The sequence below is a fragment of the Leuciscus leuciscus genome, assembly GCF_965113295.1.
Source record: "Leuciscus leuciscus genome assembly, chromosome: 7".
Taxonomy (NCBI): Eukaryota; Metazoa; Chordata; class Actinopteri; order Cypriniformes; family Leuciscidae; genus Leuciscus; species Leuciscus leuciscus.
In genome coordinates, this window is record NC_138731.1 from 35,799,428 (window position 1) to 35,821,978 (window position 22,551).

Sequence of the window (22,551 nt, forward strand, 5' to 3'; positions counted from 1 at the left end):
CTAGTGAACCTATAGTTGCCTTTTTACGATACCTACACTACACTACAATTCAAAAGTTTGTGGTCAATCTTTTTTTTTAATGTTTTTGAAAGTAGTCTGTTATTTTCTATTTTAACATATTATATAATGTAATTTATTCCTGTGATTGAAAAACTGAATTTACAGCACCATTTATCCAGTCTTCAGTATCACAAGATCCTCCAGAAATCATTCTAATATGCTGATTTGCTGCTCAAGAAACATTGATTATTATTATCAATGTTGAAACCAGTTCTGCTGCCTAATATTTTTGTGGAAACCCTGATACATTAAGCTTTTATTTAAAACATAAAACATAAATTTTTAAAGATTATAAATGTCTTTACTGTCTGTAATTTTTTATCAATTTAATGCATTCTTGCTGAATGAAAGTATTAATTTCTTTAAAAAAAATCTTGCCAACCTCAAATTTTAAACAGTAGTTTATGTAGGAACAGAGCAAAAATGGGACGCCAAATTTGTAAATGTGTTGATCTGATCTTGATCATTGTCTTGATCTCTTCTTCTTCTTTTGTTTATTTACAGTGGAAGACTCTGCAAACCTGCCGCCTTCACCTCCTCCGTCCCCAGCAGCGGAACATTTTGGGCCTTTGGATCAAGGTAGGGTCATGCTTCATGTGTGTATGGAGAGAGGTGAGGTGAGAAACACACTGAAAGAACTTGAACACCTTTTTTCCCCCCATGAGTATTCTAGTCACCCTCTGACCCTGGCTTGAATGAGGGTGTTCTATTTGGGGACGCCTGCTAGTCCCACCCCTTCCAGGCTGATTTCAACCCTCTCACAGTGCCCTACAGACGCCCACACGCCGCTGATCTGTGGGGTTGGTCTAAAGATTGATGGAGTTGTGTTTGCAGGATCAACTTTGCCTCCTTTGTTGACATCATTCAAGTCGAACTCCTCTTCCTCATCCAGCATCTTCAGCTCTTAAACATGGCCTCATCTTCATAATTGCTAAATCCGGGAGCTTATCTTGATCAAAAACCCAAGCCAAAGTGACCCCACCCCTTTCTAGTCCTCGTAACCAATCAAACCCAACCCCTCCTTATACCCCGCCGAACCATGGATCTTGACTCTGCCCTGCATGAAAGCCATAAACCTTGAACTGAATGCTGTACTGTCTCACCTGCAGCTGATGTTTCCAGGCTGTTGCTGAAACCGTGTGGCATTCAGATTGCCTGCTCATCCTCTCTCCAAAGCCCCTCTTTAGAGATCTGTTGATTGCTCCAAACCTCTCTCAGTTCCTCTGTTCGTCCCTGTCTTTGGATTTGCATGTTGTATTGTAGGTGCTGTTGATGTTGTGGGCTTGTGCTCGTTCATCGTTTTGACTGTGTCTGTCTCTACTGCCCGTGGTAGGCCGATGCCATGCTCAGATCACTCTCTGAAGCTACTTAACTAAACATTAATGCCACTAACAACCTTAAGGAGATCATTAAGTCATTAAGCGGATACGTAAAGTTAACATGAAATCAAAATGGCCTCTTTTTAGTACTTGTTCCTTGTATTATTGTGTGCAAATCATCGGTGCACATTATTCTAAAGAATTAAATCCTCAATTTTTACACCTTTGAACAACTTTTACTTTATGGCTTTATGGTTTTACCTTTTTTTGTCATTTAAATTTAAAATTAAACTCACTTGTAACTACATTTTATGACATGTATTTACAATTTTGATCACAGTTACAATCTTTTATAGAGTTTTATAGAGTTATGTATATCCAAAATTGTTTAATCTTTTTTTCTTTAGGTTGAATTTTATTAATTTTACTGTGCCGTGAAGCTGATAAACCTAAACACAACAACATTAAATATATATATATATATACATATAAAAACATTTATTTTAAATTCTTTTATTTTGTGTATATATCTACAGTATGCAATATATTATAGAATTTTAATATCAGCCATTTATCAGTTATTGGCTAAAAGATTGAAATAATTATCGACTTATCGGTATCAGCCAGAATTTAAATATCTGGGCATACCTAATATTAACCAGTCACTCGTTGACCCTTTACCAAGCCTCTTTTATTTACTACTCACTCATAAATATTTCACATTTCACAATATTTCAGCAGCCACTAAAGAATGATACAGTTTCATCCTCAGTTTAGACTTTAGACAAACCTATAAAATGTCATCAGAGATGTTCAGACTCTGGTTATGGCATAGCGCCACTACGGTCACACTTTGTGTTTCTCGACACTGTGTGTTTGTCTTTGTGTTGTGTGTCTTTCTCTTTACCGTACACATTACACATACTCCTTTCTCGTTTTATTTCTCACTTTTTTTTAGCTCTCTTTCCCCTTATTTTCTCTCTCTCTCTCTCTCTCTCTCTCTTTATCTCCTCCCTTCCCCCTCAATTTTTGCATATTCTGATTTGCCTTCTTTTTACTTTCTCTCTTTCACTTGTTCCTTTTTTCCTCCCTTACTTGCTACACCTTTTCTATCTTCCTCTCCTTTTCCTCTCTGTCTCTTTGTCTCTGTCTCTTTGTCCAGATTTCCCTGCAGTTCTTTTCCTTGTGTCTATTTGTAGATGTAGGGGATGAGGAGGAAGCAGGTCCTCTCCGCCGCTTCCAAAATTCTCGCGAGAGGTGCAAGTTCCTCGCCCCCTCCATCTCAGTGTCTGTGCCTGAGGATGACCCCTACCACTCTGACGAGGAATACTATGAGCACCCTTTATTCAGCCCAGAGTGGACGCGCTCTGGCTCTCGCCCCCCAGGGCAGGCCGCCGCGTTTAGACAGATCGAAGGTGAACCTCGCATGGTTCCTCTCTGCCATTCTCTCCTCCCCTCCTTCTCCTTCTTCCTCCTTTCCTCTCTCTTTCCTTCCACTTATTTCTTCAGCTCAGCATCAACTCCTCTCTCTCTCTTGCTTTTCGCTCTCTCTTTCTGGTCCGCCTCTTCCTGTCTTTTGTCTCTGTTGTGTCGTGCCCACTCTGACCGAAGCGTGTCGTGTGGGGGTGGTATCTGTTTTTGTACCTTGTTCATTGCAAGTCATTTGGATTTTCTGCAACTTTTGTGCCGTGCAGTACAAAGGCACGAACGTTTGTGTTTTTAGGCAAAATCCCTGCTGCTATGCATGTAGTGCTCAGTTAAAGGAGGAAAATCACTGACTCTGAAAATGAAATCCAAATGACTTGCAGCATCAGCAGGACATTTGTGCATGCTGTGCACATTTTCTCCTTTGCCTGTTTGCCGTCTTCTTGTCTCCGCATCTGTCCGCCCGTATGTTAGCCAGTCTGTCCATTTGTACTTTTGATTGTCCCTCATCAGGCCCAAAAACGTACCCATGCGTCTCAACAGGCCCCTCACATTTCTCCAACCTGCTGATGTACACATGCTGTAGATCACAGGATGACTTTCAGCTCTTCACATGGTGGCCCACACACACAAGCATCTCTGACCTTATTGCATCAGTGAAGAAGGGGTAATCGCTTTCAGCGCCAAAATGACTCAGTGAGGGTTGTGTTTACAATTTTTTTATTTATTATTTTAAAATGTTTCCTGGGGTGCACTTACTAATGTTAGTATGATTTTTACATAAAAAATGGTCATAATATAGAAATAAAAGACCATTTTCTACCCTGATTTTAGCACTCTGATTTGAAAGCTCTGTTGGAAAGGACGTGTCTACTGTGAGACTTCACTCTGTGTAATCGCCCACTGCAGTTATTGACTAACATCTTGGATATGAAATAATGCTGAGACATTCACATAGTTGAAAATAAACAAGCACTTTCCTAGAATTAGGATCCTTTGATGGGTAAGGTTATTTTAGTCCAGTGATCTCTTCTCATCTCACTAACCTGCCAGTGGGCGGGGCCAAAGACGCGATGATGTAGAAGTAGGCGTTGATTTGATTCTACAGAGGTGGGTCTTTCGCCGCACGTTTCGTTATTACGTCATAATGTGACAAAATTCCAAACGAGACGTTTTCTGAGCTTGGATTCAATAAAAGCTTTTTTTTTTCTTTTTTCTATAGAACAATGACCGCATATGTTAAAAGATCAAGGACATTTTGATTTCTCAATTGATGACACCTTTTTTTGGGAACCAAGAACTTAGACAATACTGCAACCAAAGGTTTTTCAGCTGTTTTTCATGGTTTCTAAACAGCTATATTGCTTTGTTTTATAAGCTGCGAGCTTGCAATCTGAATCAAATTTTATAAAAGAAAGACTGTTAGCAAAATAACTCAAGACAATAAACTGATAACACTCTATTGCAACCAGAGCAGTCTTTTTAAAATCTCTAAATGAAAGCAAATCTTTTTAATGAATTGGTCAAAAGTTCTTATTCATGTCCAATTCGAAATTAACTGAGAAATGTTAATGAGTAATGTGTATTGTTTGTGAGATAACTGACTCATATGACAACATGTAGTTAAAGCAGTGTTGTTTTAGTATTATTTATATACTATTATAGTATTTATTCATTTGAATGAACTTTTATATTTTTAAAGCAAATTCAAATTAATAAACACTTTACCAATTTTGAATTAGCTATTATTTTTATTCTTGTTTTTTTTTTACATGCTTTAGAAATTTGTATTATTATTTAGCTTTCATTTTAGTTTACATCAGTTTTAAGTTTAGTATCTTTAATACTTTAATGTATTTCAGTTAGTTGTGAAGGCAACATTTCTAGTTTAAGTTGAAATAATTAATCTTATAATTTAATACACATATTTTTATATTAATGTATTTTATTTTTATAAATATTTTTAGCTTTAGTTAACAATAATAACACTTTTTTGAGTTTGAGTTTAAGGTTGTGTTGCTTCCTCAAAATAACTAAAATAATGCATTAAGTGGAATTAGAATCATTAAATCCCTTAGAACTTTCTACATTTGACATTGAGTTGCTGCCAATTTGTCCCCCCCTCTCTATCCTATACCCTCTCTTTTCTCTCTCCTTCCACTGCAGCATCCTGCTGAGAAGTGACCTGGTATGGTCTGCGTCGCCATATCTAGCCTGGCTCCCAGCAGAGACTGTTGCAGTTTCTTATCTCTCTCTCTCTCTCTCTCTCTCTCTCTCTCTCTCTCTCTCTCTCTCTCTCTCTCTCTCTCTGAACTACTTCATAAGTTTTGTGCTGAGCAAAAATTCTGCATCTCCGGTTTCACATTCGTTCTGACATCTCAATAGCTCCCTGCCCGGCATTATTATGGTGCTGTGGGTTTTGTTGGGTCTCAGTTGTGAGAGACAATGCAGATGCACACAGCGTTGTGTGCTAGTGTGTTGTGTGCAAGTAATGTTTCATGTTCAAGAATAAAATTGAACAAATGAAGGAGCTGATATAGAGTATTTGTCATAAACGTTTGAAATGAGCATTGATAATGTAACTGAGAGGTACATATTTGGAAATGAATAATCTAGTGGTTTAGATTATTTATTTTTTTTTGCCTGTAGGGAACCCCCATTGATGAAAAACTGATTTAAGCAATATTACAAGATAGATTATCTGAATATCACCATGATATTATTGGCTGTAAAAAGAAAATAATTTTATACGCAATATGACCAGTATTGTGTCTCTTTTTACTGAAAAGTAATTCCAATCTGGCCAAAGTAAAATCAACTGATGCATGTTACAGAGCACAGCCTGTCTGAAACACTGTAAAAACAGACAAGCAGAGTGATCAGAACAGATTTTTTAGTCAAATACATTATTAAAAATGGTTCTTTGAAATTGTGAGAAAAGAATCAGTTACCTCTGTTATTTCGACCTTATCTGATTTTCCATCACAAAACAGTGTCACATTAAATTGCTAATATATACAATTCTAAAACAGTATGTTCAGAATTAGATTGCATATTCATCTTCTTATTTTATCTGCTACCACTTTTTCTCAAGGTCAGAGAAAACACCCATACATACAGCAAAAGTCATGGCATAACTGATAGAGCTGAAAGTGTCCCACCTTTTAAGTAACCCAAGTCTGTGTTGTCTATAGTCTTGATGTTTCCACTTGTCTCCCTCTTTATGAAGAAGAGGAGACCATAGAGAGTCTCTCAGCTGCGGAGGAGGAAGAGGAGGAGACTTCAGAAGCCGCAGCAACAGCAGCAGCTCTAGAGGAAGAGGAGGATGAGGAGGAGCAGTGGAGTGGGGAGGAGCCTGAGCAGGAATCCCCATCTGAGCTCCTAGAGCGGGCAGAGGTCATAGGCGAGGCCCAGGCTCTGCCCGGCCTGCAGGCCGAGGCTGAGGTTCACACGCAGGCAGCTACTGCTGCTGACGAAGCCCCTAATGGGAGATCTGAGGAGGCAGGGGGGCAAGAAAGCCTTGCGGAAGGTGTGTCCATCCTTCTCACAACCTGCATGTTTCTCTCTCCCTTCACAAAAAAAAAAGCTAAGCGAAAGCATCGTGAGAGCTTTCTAAGGGAATGTGGGTGGATGGCTCAAATATCTCCTCTATCTGCTGATGCTGCAAGGCAACACAGGCTTGATGGTGACCAGCTTCTGTGGCCAGAGCTGTGTGTTTGTCTGTCAATGTCTTTCTACTAAATTGCTTTTCCCAGAGCAGCTACCATCTGCTATCTATCTGATGAAGCTTTTTCTGAACTTTCTGCTTATTTCTCTATTGACGCTACTGCTGCCAGGTCGACCTCTCTCATTGTTTTCCATTGCTCAGTTAATTTTTATTTGCCAGCTACATTGCCAGTTTGTGGGTGATTTTTGCTGCATGCGCCAACAAAACACCTGTTTTTTCAAGTGGGATTCTATGAGAATCCTGTTTTTGTGATATTGTGATATTGTGTTATGCTTTATTTTCAAAGGCATTTGAAAAGCCAAGCTTGTTGATTCAAATTTTATTTGTTAATTTTCATTTTGCTTTTTTCTTCACATGATCATTGTCATTTCACATGGTTAGCATAATAGAAAATGTAGAACAATTTTGAATAATAAAAAACAATGTATTATTTCATGAGTGGTATTTTAAGACAATTACAGTCAGCCACATGTATAAGTGTAATTTATACCCATTTAGTGCTTAAAATGAGCCTCATTAAACAGTACCTTGCACATTGTTGTCTTTTAGATTTCACCAATATTTGATTATCTTCTGAAAATCAGACCCACAGTGCATTTTCCATAATCTCTGAATATGTATTTGGCAGAAGTTTTAAGATCAGCTATTCCATCTTGCTGCTGGTGTACTGACGTCAGTATCGTGTTTGGACCACCTCCTTGGATATTTCATCTTCATTTTCTGGACCTCATCCACGCAACATTAAATGTTCTGGGTCTGCATGCTGATCCTGTCATATCCATGCCATCACTCCATCACTGAATTGGTATGTGTGTATCATCGGCTGCTGCTATTTGAAAATGGAAGTTCATTTTACCAAGAGCTTTGGCTGTCTGTGTGGTGGTTGGCCTGGCAAACTTGTACTTTGAATTATTGATAATGCAATACAATGCAGACTACTTGAGATTTGCTTTCAGCTGTGAAGATGGAAGCAGAGCGGCCAGAAAGCGAGAGGACAGATCCCATTGGCATGGACTTCACTGATTCCGCAATGCATCTAGATGATGAACTCCCATCTTACCAGAGCCTTACCAGAGACACAGATATGCCAGAAAGCCCCTTTGCTCGAACATGCCCCATGGAGGATTTTGACGTGCCTCCAAGTTACCAGGGTCATGCCAAAGATCCAACTGAAAAGCCTATTGTACAAAGTGGTGCTGTGAAACAGCCTTCAACTGAAGCAGGTGACTCCAGCAATATCCATGAGGTCAAACCAGGGCAGATTCAAGACAAACAAATGGAAAAAACAGCAACAGAGGGGGACATGAAGGACAAATCTGGCATGTCTGCTTATTTTGAGACCACTACAATTAAGACGGATGCCGCTGGATCTCAAGGAGAAGGGTATTATGAGCTGAGTACTACATCAGAAGAAGAAAAGGACTCTATTGGTAACCTGCCACTTCCCGAAATCAGCTACAGCACTTTGGCTCAAACACACTCTTTGGAAGTCCAGCCAGATCTTCCAAAAAGTAGCGCAGACACACTACTTACCACTTCACCAGCAGAGAGAAGAGATGACTGCAGACTGTCTCCTGGAAAACTGGCTCTAGATCAACGAAGTTACTCTTTGAATATCACCATTGGGGCAGTGAATCATGGTGATGCCCAAGGAAGTCCCAGAAACTTCTCTCCATTGGCCACCGACATCATGTCTCATACTAGTGGGAGCCTTGATGAATCTGCCGATTACCTTCCTGTCACAACTCCCTCAGTGGAGAATATCCCTCAGTTTCCACCACTGATCTTGGAGACAACTGCCTCTGTCACAACTCCATCATCTTCACCTCCCCAAGCAACAATCACTGATGTAAAGACAAGTCCACAGACAGAGTCTCCAGAATCACCTGTCCAAGCCAAATGCTGTTACAAAAACGGCACCGTCATGGCCCCAGACCTGCCTGAAATGCTGGACCTGGCAGGTACCCGATCAAGGTTGACGTCTGACAACGCAGAACCAGATATTATGAGGAGGAAGTCTGTCCCAATGGACATGTCTTCTATGGTGAGTGATTCTTTAGCGCATTTGTTCAAAGGTGACCAGGGCCAGATGGCTACTACAAAGAGAGAAATGCAGCTGGAGGAGCAAGGATATTGTGTCTTTAGTGAATACTCTGGCCCCATGCCATCCCCTGCAGATGTGCACAGTCCAATGGAATGTTCTCCTCAAATCTTCAACACAGTGATATCAGAGGAGAAAGAAACTGGTCTTGATGCATTTGGAAAACAGGAGTGTCTACCGACTGAAGATCTGAAAGCAACAGAGGTTGTTACACCACAGGCAGAACCAGCAAAAGAAAAATCAAGGAATGAAAATTCCTTTGAAAATGAAAGTGCACCTTCTGGAAAACCTTCTACAGAGTCTAAGCAAGATGAGTCTGATCTTTTAAAGACTGAACCTTTGGAAGAAATCAAGAGCCCAACTTTACCTGACAATGAGAAAGGACAGTTAGACAAACAAGCTGAAACATTTATTACACCGAAAGTGACGGTTACTCTTGAGGAACCAAAGCCTGATTTTGATGTAGGTACTAATCTTGCAGCTGAAACCGAAGCTGAAATAGCTGCCTATGAGAGGCAAATTCGCAAATTGGAGATGGAGGACCGGCCTCTGAGTGTAGAGGAGGAACGGGAACTCCAGGAACTCAGGGAGAAGGTGAAGAATAAACCAGACCTTGTGCACCAGGAAGCTTATGAGGAGGTGGATGCAGAGGATGCGTACCAGCTCACTGGAGCTGCAAAGGACAGAATTGCTCGGCCCATCAGACCATCTCCAGCATCTTCTGTAGAAAGTGCTACTGATGAGGAGAAAATGCATGTTGGTGAGTTTGAAAAACCTAGATCACCATCACCAGGTAAGAAAGAGGCTCTCAAAACAGATCCTAATAGATTATCTCCAGTTGGATCTTTTGAGAAATATTTTAGAGAGGAAAGACCTTCTGAGCAGGAGGTAAAGCAGAAAGACTCAGTGGAGCCCCTCAAAGAGAAAGTTGCTGAGGAGAAACCTCAGCAAGCTCCTTCAAAGACAGATGAGGGTTCGGTTGACACCACAATGACACAAGAAGTAGAGGAAGAGGTAGAGCTTGCTAAGGAGCCCGAAGAGGTTATGCCAGAACCAAAGCCAGCTCTAAACTTGGATGAGAAGCCAGTGGTAGATAAAACTGAGCCAATTGAGGTTGTGGTCGAAAAAGAGGAGGTTAAAGAGGTTGAGAAAGAAGAAGTGGAAGATGAGGAAGTCTTGGATGGGGCCAAAGCTGCAGAAGACACTGTTGAGTCTCGAGCTGCGATTGAGTCAATAGTGACAGTGGAAGATGATTTTATCACGGTGGTGCAGACCATCGACGAGAGCGAAGTCTCTGGACACAGTGTACGTTTCTCAGCTCCCTCTGAAGAAGAACATCCAAAGCTCCTCCAAGAGGAGGAAGAGGAGGAGGAGTCCGTGGAAATGGCACAGGAAGTAGAGATGGAGGCTCCCAGATTAGAGGAAGTTGTAGATGTTCCAGAGCCTATTGAGCCTTCTGTATGTCCAGCCAAAGAGATAGAAGTGCCAGAGAGTGAGGCCCCAACTCAAAGCTATGACGACTACAAAGATGAAACTACCATTGATGACTCCATCTTAGACAGCTCCTGGGTGGACACTCAAGGTGTGATTTTAATATCTGTTTTGCATTAAAATTTGCTCAGCAAATGACAGAATCTTTCAGAATTGTTAACTTGCTGTCTATATTTTTAGGTTGTTTGAAACGGTCATAAATTAGCTGACTTGCCAATATACAGCAATACAATTTGTCATTTTATTATTTCTGTGAGAGCGTAAATTAGCTGGCTTGCCAGTATATAGCAATACAATTTGTCATTTTATTATTTCTGTGAGAGCCATGTTGAATTTCAAGTAAATGCATGTTTACACCCTGGTATAAGAGTAGCTTGCCTGTTTCACTTCATGTACTCTGTAGATGATGATAAGAGTATGGCTACGGAGAAAATTGAGCCTCTACCCAGAGTGATGAGCCCTGTCAAGAAACCACCCGCAGAGAAACCAGTCAAACAGAGGGCTAAAGGTGGCAGGGCAAGAGGACGAATCACCACCCCTGAACGTAAACCTATTCGCAAGGAGCCGGTACCCATCCAGAAAGATGAGCTAAAGAAGAAAAAAGGTTTTTGTTGCTGGAGTGACATTGTTTATTATGTATATCCTGTATTTATTTTTTCCATTATGATGGGCATTTTCTATAGCCCTCCACATGTTTTTTATTTTATTTTATTTAAACAAATTAAATACTTAAATCTTTATGTTTATTTCCACTTTGAATAGATGTCATGTATCAAATGTAAAATTTTGTATTAAGATTTTTATTTTTTTTTACTTAAAGCTGCAGTCCGTAGCTTTTTTGGGTTAAAAATTATCCAAAATAATTCTTTGAGCAAGTACATAACCAGCCAGTGTTCAACACTATCTGCTTGCCTTAGCTCGATTCAAAATGGTAAGCTTGTAATAATGTTTTTAATTCCAGTGGTACTGGTGGATTTCCGCGGGAAATTCGAGCATGTCTTTGCGTCATTACATCACATCTGTACACATAAAGAAGGTGTCTCGGCTAGTAGGCTATATTGCGTGTGAGGGTGTTGGAGGTGGAGATTTATAGGTATTATATTTATAATATAATATAGATTTATATTTTTCTCGCAGCACTTGATATAATTAAACGTATCAATTCGATGGCGGATCCAGAAAGGTTCAAACGACAATCACCAGGAGATTCACCCGCTGTAAAACGCGAAAGACTTCGGACTTCGGAGAAAAAAACAGACTGCAACCGAGCCTATGCGAAAAACAAGGACAAATATCGGAAGGGCATTAAATGTAGTCACGCAATGCTGATGTTGTTAACATTAGCAATTTGAGAACAAAGTATAATTTGCACGGTTTGACGTGATATGATAAGCGATCGTTAGATTTAATCTGCGAGATTTACTGCAATGCTTTTTTCCCCTTAGTTGGGCAGAACAAAAGTGAATGATACTTACTTGTTCAGACGACATTTTCCGGTGAAAATTCGTATGTTGGTCATACTTCCAAAAAGTATAATCTGTGATTCCGATTGCCATTATCCACACCGGCGCGATGACTGACAGCCACATTCTCCTCAAAACATTGGATTCATCCGCGCTGTGCCATGCCGAGGCACAACGCACGTAAAGTTGATAATTCCGCAAATAACTGCAATTGCAGATTTCGAACAGAGATGGCGACAAAGAGGAAAACCGGCGGACTGCAGCTTTAAAAAGTGCAAGCAATCTTTTGTTACATTTTCATGAATTACATTTTTATTAAAAGAAATTAATTTATCATGCTTCAACCAATCATGTTTTCTTTTACCCCCCCCCCCCCCCCCCCCAACATTACATCTATGTTAAATTATTCTTTCAATAAAAGATTAATTGATATTTTAAGGGGAGTGACTGTATCTCCTATTGTCCTGAATCGTACTGCTGCTGTGACTGTCCTTGATTCTTTGTCTCCCTCTTGTAGCTCTGATTAAGAAGGCTGAGCTCACAAAAAAATCTGATATTCAGACGTGCTCTCCTTCCCGGAAGAGTGTTTTAAAGGCTACCGTAAGGCACCCTAGACCTACTCAACATCACGCGTGTGTTAAACGGAAACCCACAGGTGATCTCTGTCACAAGGAGCTGTTTTGCAATGTGGCTGGCAAACATGGGCATTGGCATGTTGTTTTAAGAGTGATGCTTGTCTATTGTTTTATTTGTTTTTCTTTTCATGTATTTTGTATAACAGATTGTTTTAGTTACATAAGTTTTATGTCCATACAGTGTTTGTAATGAGGCTCACTGGTGTTTTATTCAATTGTTTTGTTTATAATGTTTTCATTTTCTTATAGTATGACCTTTCATTTTGTTGTCTGCATGTGTTCTCTAAGTTGTACATGCTTGTTCACACTTTGTTTTCTTTTCAAAGCAATGTTGCTTATTGAATGTTGTGCGTGTGTGTCTTGGGGTTAATTTTAAAGGATGTCCTTCTGACTTAAATGTGTTCGATTTTAAATATATGAGGTGAAGCATACAGTAATCACTATTTCCTCTCATTTTATAATGTTTCTATTCTGTTGTATACAACATTCAGGGACCAATTGCATTGGTCTCCAGGCAACTGGTGGTTTGAGTGAGTTCTGGGCGCTTATTTAAGAGAAATGGCCTCCATCTCTCTGGAGGAAAGGAACTTACTGTGCCATAATGAAGTTCCACTGTTAGCTTTCTGAGAATTGTGCTTAAATTCATGGTAGACATCTGATACATTGCTGCAATCCCCCAATTAGACTTTACTGAAAAGCCTCTTATATAATACAGTTCATTTTCAAATTCTCTGTTAAGCTGTGCCAAGTTGTTTCAGAGCAGAGCTTTCCAGTAGCTACAGAATATTCAGTTGTGAGTAACAATCCATTTCATATTTGATCCTAAATAGCCCAATTAGAAATACTTTGGCTTGAGCATTTAAAAAATAAATCTCAGTTAATTTTCAGAGAGAACTACAAGTAAGCCATTTGTTGGTTGATTTGCTTGAAAAGTTAAACACTTTGGTTCTGTGGCGCTTTCAGGAAATTAATCTAGTAGTTGACCAGCCCACACCACAACATTGACTCAACCAATGGCGTGAGTTTAGGGCAGCACTATCTGTTTGTATAAAAGTATAAAAGTATAAAAAGGCTTTTAAAAATGTCATGTATATGTGGCTGCTTTTGAATACAAGATTACATTTGCAGTGTGTTTGCTTGTTTGTAATGTTCAATACGGTTTATTTTCATTAGAGAGGATATATCTCTAAGGTCTTGGAAACAATATTTCTCTTTATCATTCTCAGTCTCTCTTTTTCTCTCTTTCTCTATGCAGTGTCTGCAGATGGTCGACTGCCCTTCAGTGTGGCCAGGCACTCCAGAGATCGGGTGTCTGTAAGAACCATATCAGATTTCAATTTTATACAAATATAATGTCCCCAATTCAAGCGTAAAATTCGCTTAACAGGTTGTCGATAAATAGTCGAGTCTGTATACTAGGGATCCGCTCAAGTACTCAAGTATAAATATAATAGGGTTTTTACACAAACATACCAAAGGTCTTCTTTTTAATTTTGCAGTTTGTTTGTAATTTTGTAGTTTGTTCATATACATAATATATATGGAATTTAATAAGTATTCTAGATTCAATTATGAATCGTGCACACTGCTTTTAAACAGAGCTAATAGAATGTGACAGAGCTGCATTTTGAGCCTCTGTACGCAGTCCCTTGGTTTCCACTCTTTGTATTGTCTGTACATCACATCTCATTTCTGCATTGTTTGTTTTACAAGTTTGCATGACTTTTCCTCCTTTTTCCTTTAACCTTAAAGTGATACATTGTGCCTCCTCAAGCAGTTTAATGGCCCATGTACTAACACTACATTCAGTGAAACTCAACACGTTTTCTTATTTTTTTGTTGTTGTGCTTGCTCATTTTTTATTGCCCGAGTGTGGTTATGCATTCTGCCCAGAATTGAATGCCCTTGTTTTCCCCAAATGTGTGGTCAGATGTTGCTCATTTCGTTTGTGTAAACATTCTTTCATGCTGACTTTTATTTCATGTTTTTGGTTTCATTTTCACCGTGCATGAATCACTCATCTGTCCGTGTTCCTCTCATCATAGACCTCCAATCCCACAACACTAACAAAGATCCCTACCTCTAAAATTCGGGCAGAGGCTTTGTTGCCGGCCCGGCCGAACTCCGCCAGCTCCTCCAATAAAAGGAGCCCGTTGGTCGAGGCAGATCTTTATGAGCCCCGTCCTTCTTCAGCGGGCCCACAAGTTTCGCTAAATATATATGTTGTAAAGGTAAGCAGGGAGCGAGATGGTTCAAATGACTATTTGCTTCTGCACAATATTAGACACTTGTAACTTTCCAGTGAAAACGGCATCCTAGAATTTGTTAACCTTTTGTTTTGGATGAACTATTGTTTTAAGTTCCCAATGATTCCAACAGGATTAATGATTCTGTCCTCAGGATGGTGGTTCTCGGAGCCCAGAGAAGAGGTCATCCCTGCCACGGCCAGCATCCATACTTACCCGTCGCTCACACATGGCTGAGCACGAGGAGAGTTCCACTTCCATTACCAGTTCTGGGTCCACAGCACCACGCAGGCCCACATGTAAGAGGCATCATAGTTGGAATCAATGTTTCTCAGTTTCCTTCCCTATTCCTCCTTTTGCTTTAATGGTATGAGACAAATTACCATGACAATGCAAAACAAGCAACCACTCTTCTAGGTTCTTTAGACTTGCAGATTCTAATGAGGATATTGGGTAGTTCTGCGGTTTCAATGATCTGTTAAGCAATGTTGTTATAATAATTTAATTCATAATAAACTGATGACAACGCATAATTGTTTTTTTTTTGTTTAAGCAAACACAGTTGTTTAATGCACATCCAGACATCTAACACAACACTTCATATAACAGTAAAAATAACCTGCAGACGAGCAATATGCATCTTTATTTCTTTAATACACGTACAACCCTCATATATAATAATATTTGATATTGATCAGACTTAATTATCACTTATTTTGATTATACAGATTGCTTACTACAATCAAAACGAATACAAGACATTTTCTTAGTATTGCATGGTTTTTATTTCACAAAAAGCCAGTATGCGCTGCAAGAATTGGTGAATAAAGTACTAATGTTGCCTGAAGAATCTGAATTGCTTCCTCAAAGCTTTTCGGAGACGTTTGGATCTATTTTTAGACACATCTTCTCTGCTTCAGGATCTACAGACTTTCTTTAACTCATACATACACTCACACCCTTTCTTCCCCTGCTCCTGTAGCATTCCGTACTGAAGTCAAAGCAGAGCGCAGGACAGGCAGGTCTCATAGTATGACAGGTATAGAGTATCATCCCTACTGTTTCACCCTGTTTATTGTCAGTCCTTCATACCTGCTGTCCTGTGCAAGGATACAGTCACCATAAAAAATTCAGTGCCATTAAAAGTTATTCATCCCAATAGCACATTTTGTTACAGAAGGGGAGCTGTAACACTAATTTAAAAAGGTGAATAATTTTCATAGGCACTGTTTTACACAGGGATTTTTTTTTTTTTATTTGTACTTTTTTTTCAGTTATGCATGTGAGTACACTTTTCCGTTATGTGTTTGTGGCATTTAAAGTCCATTTAATATTTTTTTTATACATAATGCCTTTTAAAAATCAATAGTAAGATTTATTATCTATCATTGTCGTCGTCATGTGGGGTCCAAAAGTCTGAAAAAGTCCACTATGCAAAGAAATGACTTCTAAACTAGTACTATTTTATTTTCACTGTAAGAAGATCTAGACTTGTTTTCATAAACTCAGCTTTCCCTTGATTTTAAATGGTTTATTGATACTAATCAAGTGAAAAATTAATTTACTTGATTAAAAATACAGTAAAAACAGTAAGTGGGAAATATTAATACAATTTAAAAAAATTGTTTTCTATTTTAATATATAAATATATAATTAAAATGTAATTTATTCCTTTGATGGCAATGCTGAATTTTCAGTATTCAGTCTTCAGTATCACATGATCCTTCAGAAGTTATTCTAATATGTTTATTTGCAGCTTAAGAAACATTGCTTTATATTATTAATGTTAAAAACAGTTGTGCTGCTTAATATTCTTGTGGAAACCATGATACTTTTTTCAGGATACATTGATGAAATTTCAGAAGAACAGCATTTATTTGAAATAGAACTTTATAGAACTGACATTTTGAATTAGTTTTATGTATCCTTGCTGAATAAAATTGTTAATTTGAAAATTAATCTTACTTTATCTATATTAAACATACATTCTCTGAGAACAGGTCTCAGTATCATATCTGTTGTATTAAATTAAGGAAAAGCTAAATAGGAGCATTTTCACTAGTGGACTTTAGACTGCACAGTATTATTTATGTGAGAAAAATTTCACATACATTTAATGTTGCACTTCCTAAATCCTAGTATTTAAACGGCTAATTAAGTTCTGTTTCAACTGTAGGCACAGAGTCTGCTCGGTCCCGCTCGGCCCGCAGTGGCACCTCCACACCCCGCACCCCCGGGTCCATGGCCATCACCCCTGGTACCCCTCCCAGCTACTCTTGCCGTACTCCGGGAACCCCCCGCACTCCGGGCACCCCCAAATCTCTCAGCCTGCTGTCACAGGAGAAGAAAGTGGCCATCATCCGCACACCTCCAAAATCCCCGGCGACTACACCCAAACAGCTGCGCGTCCTTAACCAGCCGCTGCCTGACCTCAAGAACGTCAGATCCAAGATCGGTTCCATTGACAACATCAAGTACCAGCCCAAGGGGGGCCAGGCAAGTCCAAATAATCCCAATTCATCCTGATTTCACCCCAACTGAGGCTAATAGCCAACTATCCGCTCTTTGTCCCCCTCCCCATCCGTCTTTCTTGCTGTTTTTATGCTCCTTCAGGGTCGATTCTTTTCCCTGTGTGCACACTGTCATTTAAAGAGTGCTTTACTGTGTTTCGCACTCATTCGCATGTATCAATTCACTGTGTGCATGCTACTGGCTGCACATAATAGCTGTTAGGCCATTTCACTCGTCTTGGATTGACTGGTTCTTTGCCTGGAAGGTAATATTGCACTTGTTCTTATGACATGGAGCAAATCATGTTCCAAAAATGTACCTCATATTATTTATTTATTATATCATTTTAAATGGCAACATTTGCACTTTGAGATGATCATAAGGATGTAAAACCTGTCATTAGACCATAACTGTGTTATTCTGTATTAAATGAATATTTGGGCTGTCAGTTGATTAAATTAATTGCATAAGTAATTTTATAAAGAAAAACAATATAAAGTTATGTTATATAAGTATATGTATATTTAAATGTAAAAATATTAAATTTTTAACACTGTCATATACCATCAGGTTTTGCCCCAGTACTAAAGAATAAGTTATTTGTCTGACTATCTATTATTTCTAACTCTCTATCATATAGAAATGCTGGAGAGACTGTTCTAATACAGAAAACGTTTGGAATTATTTGATTGTATGCTAGATAGCCTTTGGTTGCATTTTGGGATTATAGAAACTTCAAGGATACACACATGAATGCTTCATGTTTTTTGAAGGTTGTTTTCCTCCTATGTCTCGGACACTCTGGTCTTGTATGAGGTTTGTTTACTAGCATGAATAGAGTTCATTTGGGACGATGGGGACAGGCTCTTGATGTAAACACCTCTTGTGTTTTTCGGTCATTTCATGCACGCTCGCTGTAATGAGCAGGGTGTAGGCTGCGTGCTGGAGTGACATGTTTATGTCTGGCTCGTGGCAGAGTGCAACAGTGCAGAGAAAAGGATCTCGTCAGCCAGAGGAGTGGGAGATTCGGAGGTTATTTGGGTGGGAGACTGCAGTGATAAACTATAAGTAAGGGCATTGGAGTAATTGTTTGTCTATCTTATACAGTATGTCTCAGAGACAATGTGTTAGATTTCAATTCTTGAGAAAACGATGTGTGAAACATAATGTAAAGTTTTTAATCAGGACAAGATCAGTTGTTTTTGCACATTTGAAGTAAAAACTTTGACAAAAAACTTAAATGATTACATTTGAAATAATATTAAATGTTGGACGGGGCTTGATGGGGAAATTATTGGATTGGATTTTTTTTGTATCATTTTCAGAATTATTTTGATAACATTGCTATAGAAGTTTTATGTTTATGTTTTTATTACATTTTAAAATGTTTTATCCCAATGAAGTCCATTTATAATGTTAGTGGAGTTTCTTTTTCATCAAAACAGTAAAAATCTTGATAAAAAAAAATGACTAGAAATTATGTTTACTAAATACAATATAAGATTTGATTTCATATTGCCTTTAAAAGTTAAAAGTACAGTAACAAAAAAAAGTTAATTTTATTACAAATTAATGAACTCTTAAGGTCCAGAGAGTGAATAGATAAAACACATTTTTTATCAAATAGATAAATCATGTAAAACTAAATTTTTTGACTGTTTTTGATGAAAAAAATCCTGACTTATATAACAATATAATAATGAAATTCAACAGAAATGTAGATTGTTTCGCCTTTTAAGCAATGACTGATAATAGTGAAAAGTAGCAATTAAATCATTGTCACTTTCTAAGTTCATCACTAGTCTTTTTGAGCCCTGTAGACTTTACAGTGATGAATCATTTAGTGAACTTGAAAATGGCATTGGAGTTAATATAAGGGCACTCAGGACACCCTAAGGAGGGTGTGTTGTATAACCTATGCCACGGCCTGAATCTGTCTGGGCCCAAATGCTCCCTCACCTCTGGATGACAGCGGGTGTCTCCCCAGCATAGTCACTCACAGAACGGGTCTAAGAGACAGTGACATGAGCCACAATCTCTCAAGGTTGAGTGAGCGGGCATTTGGCGGCCACTGCCAGTCCGTGTTTGCCCAAGGGTGAGACTGGATAAGAGTGCTGCGCCTGTCTGTGCCTTAATGACATAATATGTCTACTGAGGGCCACTGAAGCAGACGGGGACAGTCTGAAAACCCGGAAACTGGAAAACTCGGAAAGCATGTGTATATTTAATGTTAGAACATTTCATTGGATTAATATTCGTCTAAAAGCTGCAAAGATACATCAGCTCTAGAGCTGTTATGTAGATACTTGTCTGTTCAAATCTAAATGGTTTTACTTTACAAATATTATTAATAGTGATGTTTACTTTATAATTTAATTTATAATTTAATAATATACTATAAAAATATAATTATAATAAATATAAAAAAATAATTTTGATAACATTCCCACTGAGAATCATACCTATTTTTTTTTTATTTCCCCCCACAAAGTCAGTGTTTTTTTTCCTCCTTTTATTAAAACATCATTTTTAATGTAATTAATGATGATAATTTATACAGTATATAAGATTTTGATATATGTAGAATTTGTATCATACCTCATTTCTTAAATCCTAAGGTCTTATGTCATCTTAAGTCATAATTTAGTTCTTCATGATCATATTTCACCGTCTTTCTGACCTGTAGAAATACATGTTAAAATATAACTTTTGCTGTTTTTTAATACAAATAATTTTACTGTCCTCAAAGATTTTTCTTTTTTTTGACTGGTCATGAATTTACACAACAGTATTATGTTAAAATGTAAAGAAAAACCTTACATTTGTTATACTATTTTGTCACCAGTTTGTGAATCCTGCAGAGTAACATTCCCATTTAGATCGTATCATCTAATCTTTAAGAAATGTCTTCCCGTATGAAATCCATCTATAATGATAGTGGAGTTTTTTTGTGCTGCTGGACCTTTAAGACTTTGAAAACTTTATCGCTTAAATGGATGTTCAAAACGAGCAATTGTTTGCAGCTTAGTTAAAAAAAAAAAAAGCCCTTTGCATAACTTTGGTGGAAGTTTTGACTTCTGAAAGTTACTGTATGTTTTCATGTAAAATGATCTCAAAACACGATTGAGATGAGATTAAGCAAAAATCTGACTACTCATGTGACCCATTTCACATTCTTTGTGTGTGTGTGTGTGTGTGTGTGTGTGTGTGTGTGTGTGTGTGTGTGTGTGTGTGTGTGTGTGTGTGTGTGTGTGTGTGTGTGTGTGTGTGTGTGTGTGTGTGTGTTGCGTTTATGTATGTTTCATGGCACTTTTCATCACTCAGAGTTGACCTCACCACATTTGACTTTGTCACAGCTTGAAGAGTGTATGTAAAGTTAAGAAATTTCATGACTCATGTATGTCTCGAGACCAAACACAGACTCTGGCTCTGGCTCCAGCTGTCTCTCTCCCTGAAGGGTCATCATCTGTGCATTGTTCTCCATCACCCCCTCTGCGTCGGTGTTTTGTGCACTTCATTCGGGTTTACAGTATTTAAGAGACTGCTATGTGTGCAAGAGTGTGTGTTCAAGAGATTTCAGTAACATTGACTACAGTTGTCCTGCTTTCTGAACCAGCCCAGGTCCAAATCCCTATTCCCTAATAAATTAACACTGTTTTAGAAAACAGCTGAGGCCAGTTAAAAGCATGCTACTACAACAGCCAACAGCCAACAGCCTGGTGGTGAGTGCATTGCTGAAGTCTCTGTTCCACTGCGATAACAGCTAAATGGATTGTGCATCAGGTGATGTGTGAAACCGTCACTTTACATTGACTCGCAGTCAGGTGTCATCGCATGTACATTTAGCCTTTATAGACTTTATAGACATGTAATGTTGCACTGACTGATTCATTTTCATTGGCCTCTGAGGTATTTCTTGTTCTTACACCTATTGGAGAGGGGCATCTTTTATTAAAATCCCCAATATTCTCCTTATTTTCTTTCACTATGCAATACATTTAATGATGCAATTTCACTTAGATTTTCATTATTCTTTAATTTGATAATTAGCTTATTAGTTTATATGTGTATATGCAGTATATCCAATAAGTATTTATAGTAGCATAATATGTAATATAAATATGCAGCATTATATATAACATATGTAAATTCATAACCAATAAAATAATAAATAGAATAAAAAATATAAAAGAAAAATTAAATTATAATAAAAAATAAAATAACATCATAAAGATATCATAATATGTAATTATTTAAATATGTAATATATAAAAGATAATATAATATTATACGTATATGTAACCAAGATAATATAATACGCTAAAAATACACACACACACACACACACACACACACACACACACACACACACACACACACACACACACACACACACACACACACACACACACACACACACACACACACACACACACACACACACACACACACACGTTATATCTTTATTATGTTATATTATGTAATAATATTAAAAGTAAAATACCATTCTTTTACATGTTTTATTATAGCCTACTACAATTTTTTTTTTAATACTATTATTATACTCTTTTGTCACAGGTCAGTGAGTCCTGCAGAGTGACTCACAATATCCAAGTTTAATAGGGCGATCTCTTGGGGATTCTTGAAAGTTTTGCAAATAAGGACCCCAACAGGAAGTGAAGTTGACATTTGCAGGCGTTAGCATGAGACCAAGAGTTTTACATGTAACAGCTAATTCAATTTGTAATGTTTATCTGGAACTACTTCCATGTTCATTTATTCAGCCCTTAAGTGTGATGGCTTCACTTAATGGAGAGACCTTCAGCATTTTATTAGCATAAAATAAATGTCTAACTGTTGGAAACGGTGTCAACAATGAGTACATTTGCAGTTTAACCCTTAAGGAGCGTTCACACTGACAGTGATTAAATCAACACGTTTCTGCACTGATGGTTGCTTTGCTTGTAGACATGCATTGCTCTCCACTAGCCACATTGTGTTATACTTGCTGCACATTAGCATAAAGTTGACCTCAACTCAACTTTGTTGCTTTGTCAACGCTTCTCTTTTGATGACTGGGAATTGCCCATTTGATTTTTGGCTGCAGGTGCTGTGAGCACCAAGAGATGGGTCAAGTTCATCTTTATGGGTTGTTATCTTACCTCTCTTACTGACCCGTCTCACCAGTGCACGGCTACCAGTTGTCTGAATGTGTGTGTGTGCATGTATGTTGGTGTGTGTTTCCATCTTCATTAAAAGAGCCACATATCTTTGTATTTTTCTAGATTCAAATTTTAAACAAGAAGCTGGACTTCAGTCACGTACAGTCAAAGTGCGGATCCAAGGATAATCTGAGGCATTCGCCCCGTGGAGGCAATGTATGTACTGCTCCATCTCTCCCTATGTCTCTCTCTCCTTCTCTTCCAAAGCCAACAGACCTCCACGGTTTTTGACCATTTACCAGGGGTGTGAATCGTTACTTGTTTCACGATTCAATTTGATTCGATATCACGTTGCGTTGCATCCTCACTTTTCAATATTACTGCACATGCCTACATTTTCGTTGAACACAG

General features: G+C 38.3%; 1 protein-coding gene across 19 annotated transcripts in view; it reads left to right on the forward strand.

The window, feature by feature from the left end:
* The window catches only part of map2 (microtubule-associated protein 2), a 120,978-nt gene that overhangs the window by 90,203 nt on the left and 8,224 nt on the right, over positions 1-22,551 (forward strand). For 4 of the 19 annotated variants that reach the window (XM_082174538.1, XM_082174542.1, XM_082174526.1 and 1 more), the window contains 12 exons: positions 565-639; positions 2,579-2,794; positions 6,034-6,333; positions 7,488-10,214; positions 10,527-10,727; positions 12,104-12,241; positions 13,477-13,535; positions 14,267-14,452; positions 14,622-14,766; positions 15,450-15,506; positions 16,644-16,963; positions 22,264-22,356. In XM_082174538.1, the coding sequence (XP_082030664.1) occupies positions 565-639; positions 2,579-2,794; positions 6,034-6,333; positions 7,488-10,214; positions 10,527-10,727; positions 12,104-12,241; positions 13,477-13,535; positions 14,267-14,452; positions 14,622-14,766; positions 15,450-15,506; positions 16,644-16,963; positions 22,264-22,356 (4,517 nt within the window). Of the gene's footprint in view, positions 1-564; positions 640-2,578; positions 2,795-6,033; positions 6,334-7,198; positions 7,337-7,487; positions 10,215-10,526; positions 10,728-12,103; positions 12,242-13,476; positions 13,536-14,266; positions 14,453-14,621; positions 14,767-15,449; positions 15,507-16,643; positions 16,964-22,263; positions 22,357-22,551 lie in introns of those variants that run through there. The other 15 variants (XM_082174531.1, XM_082174544.1, XM_082174533.1 and 12 more) reach the window with 9 other exon arrangements.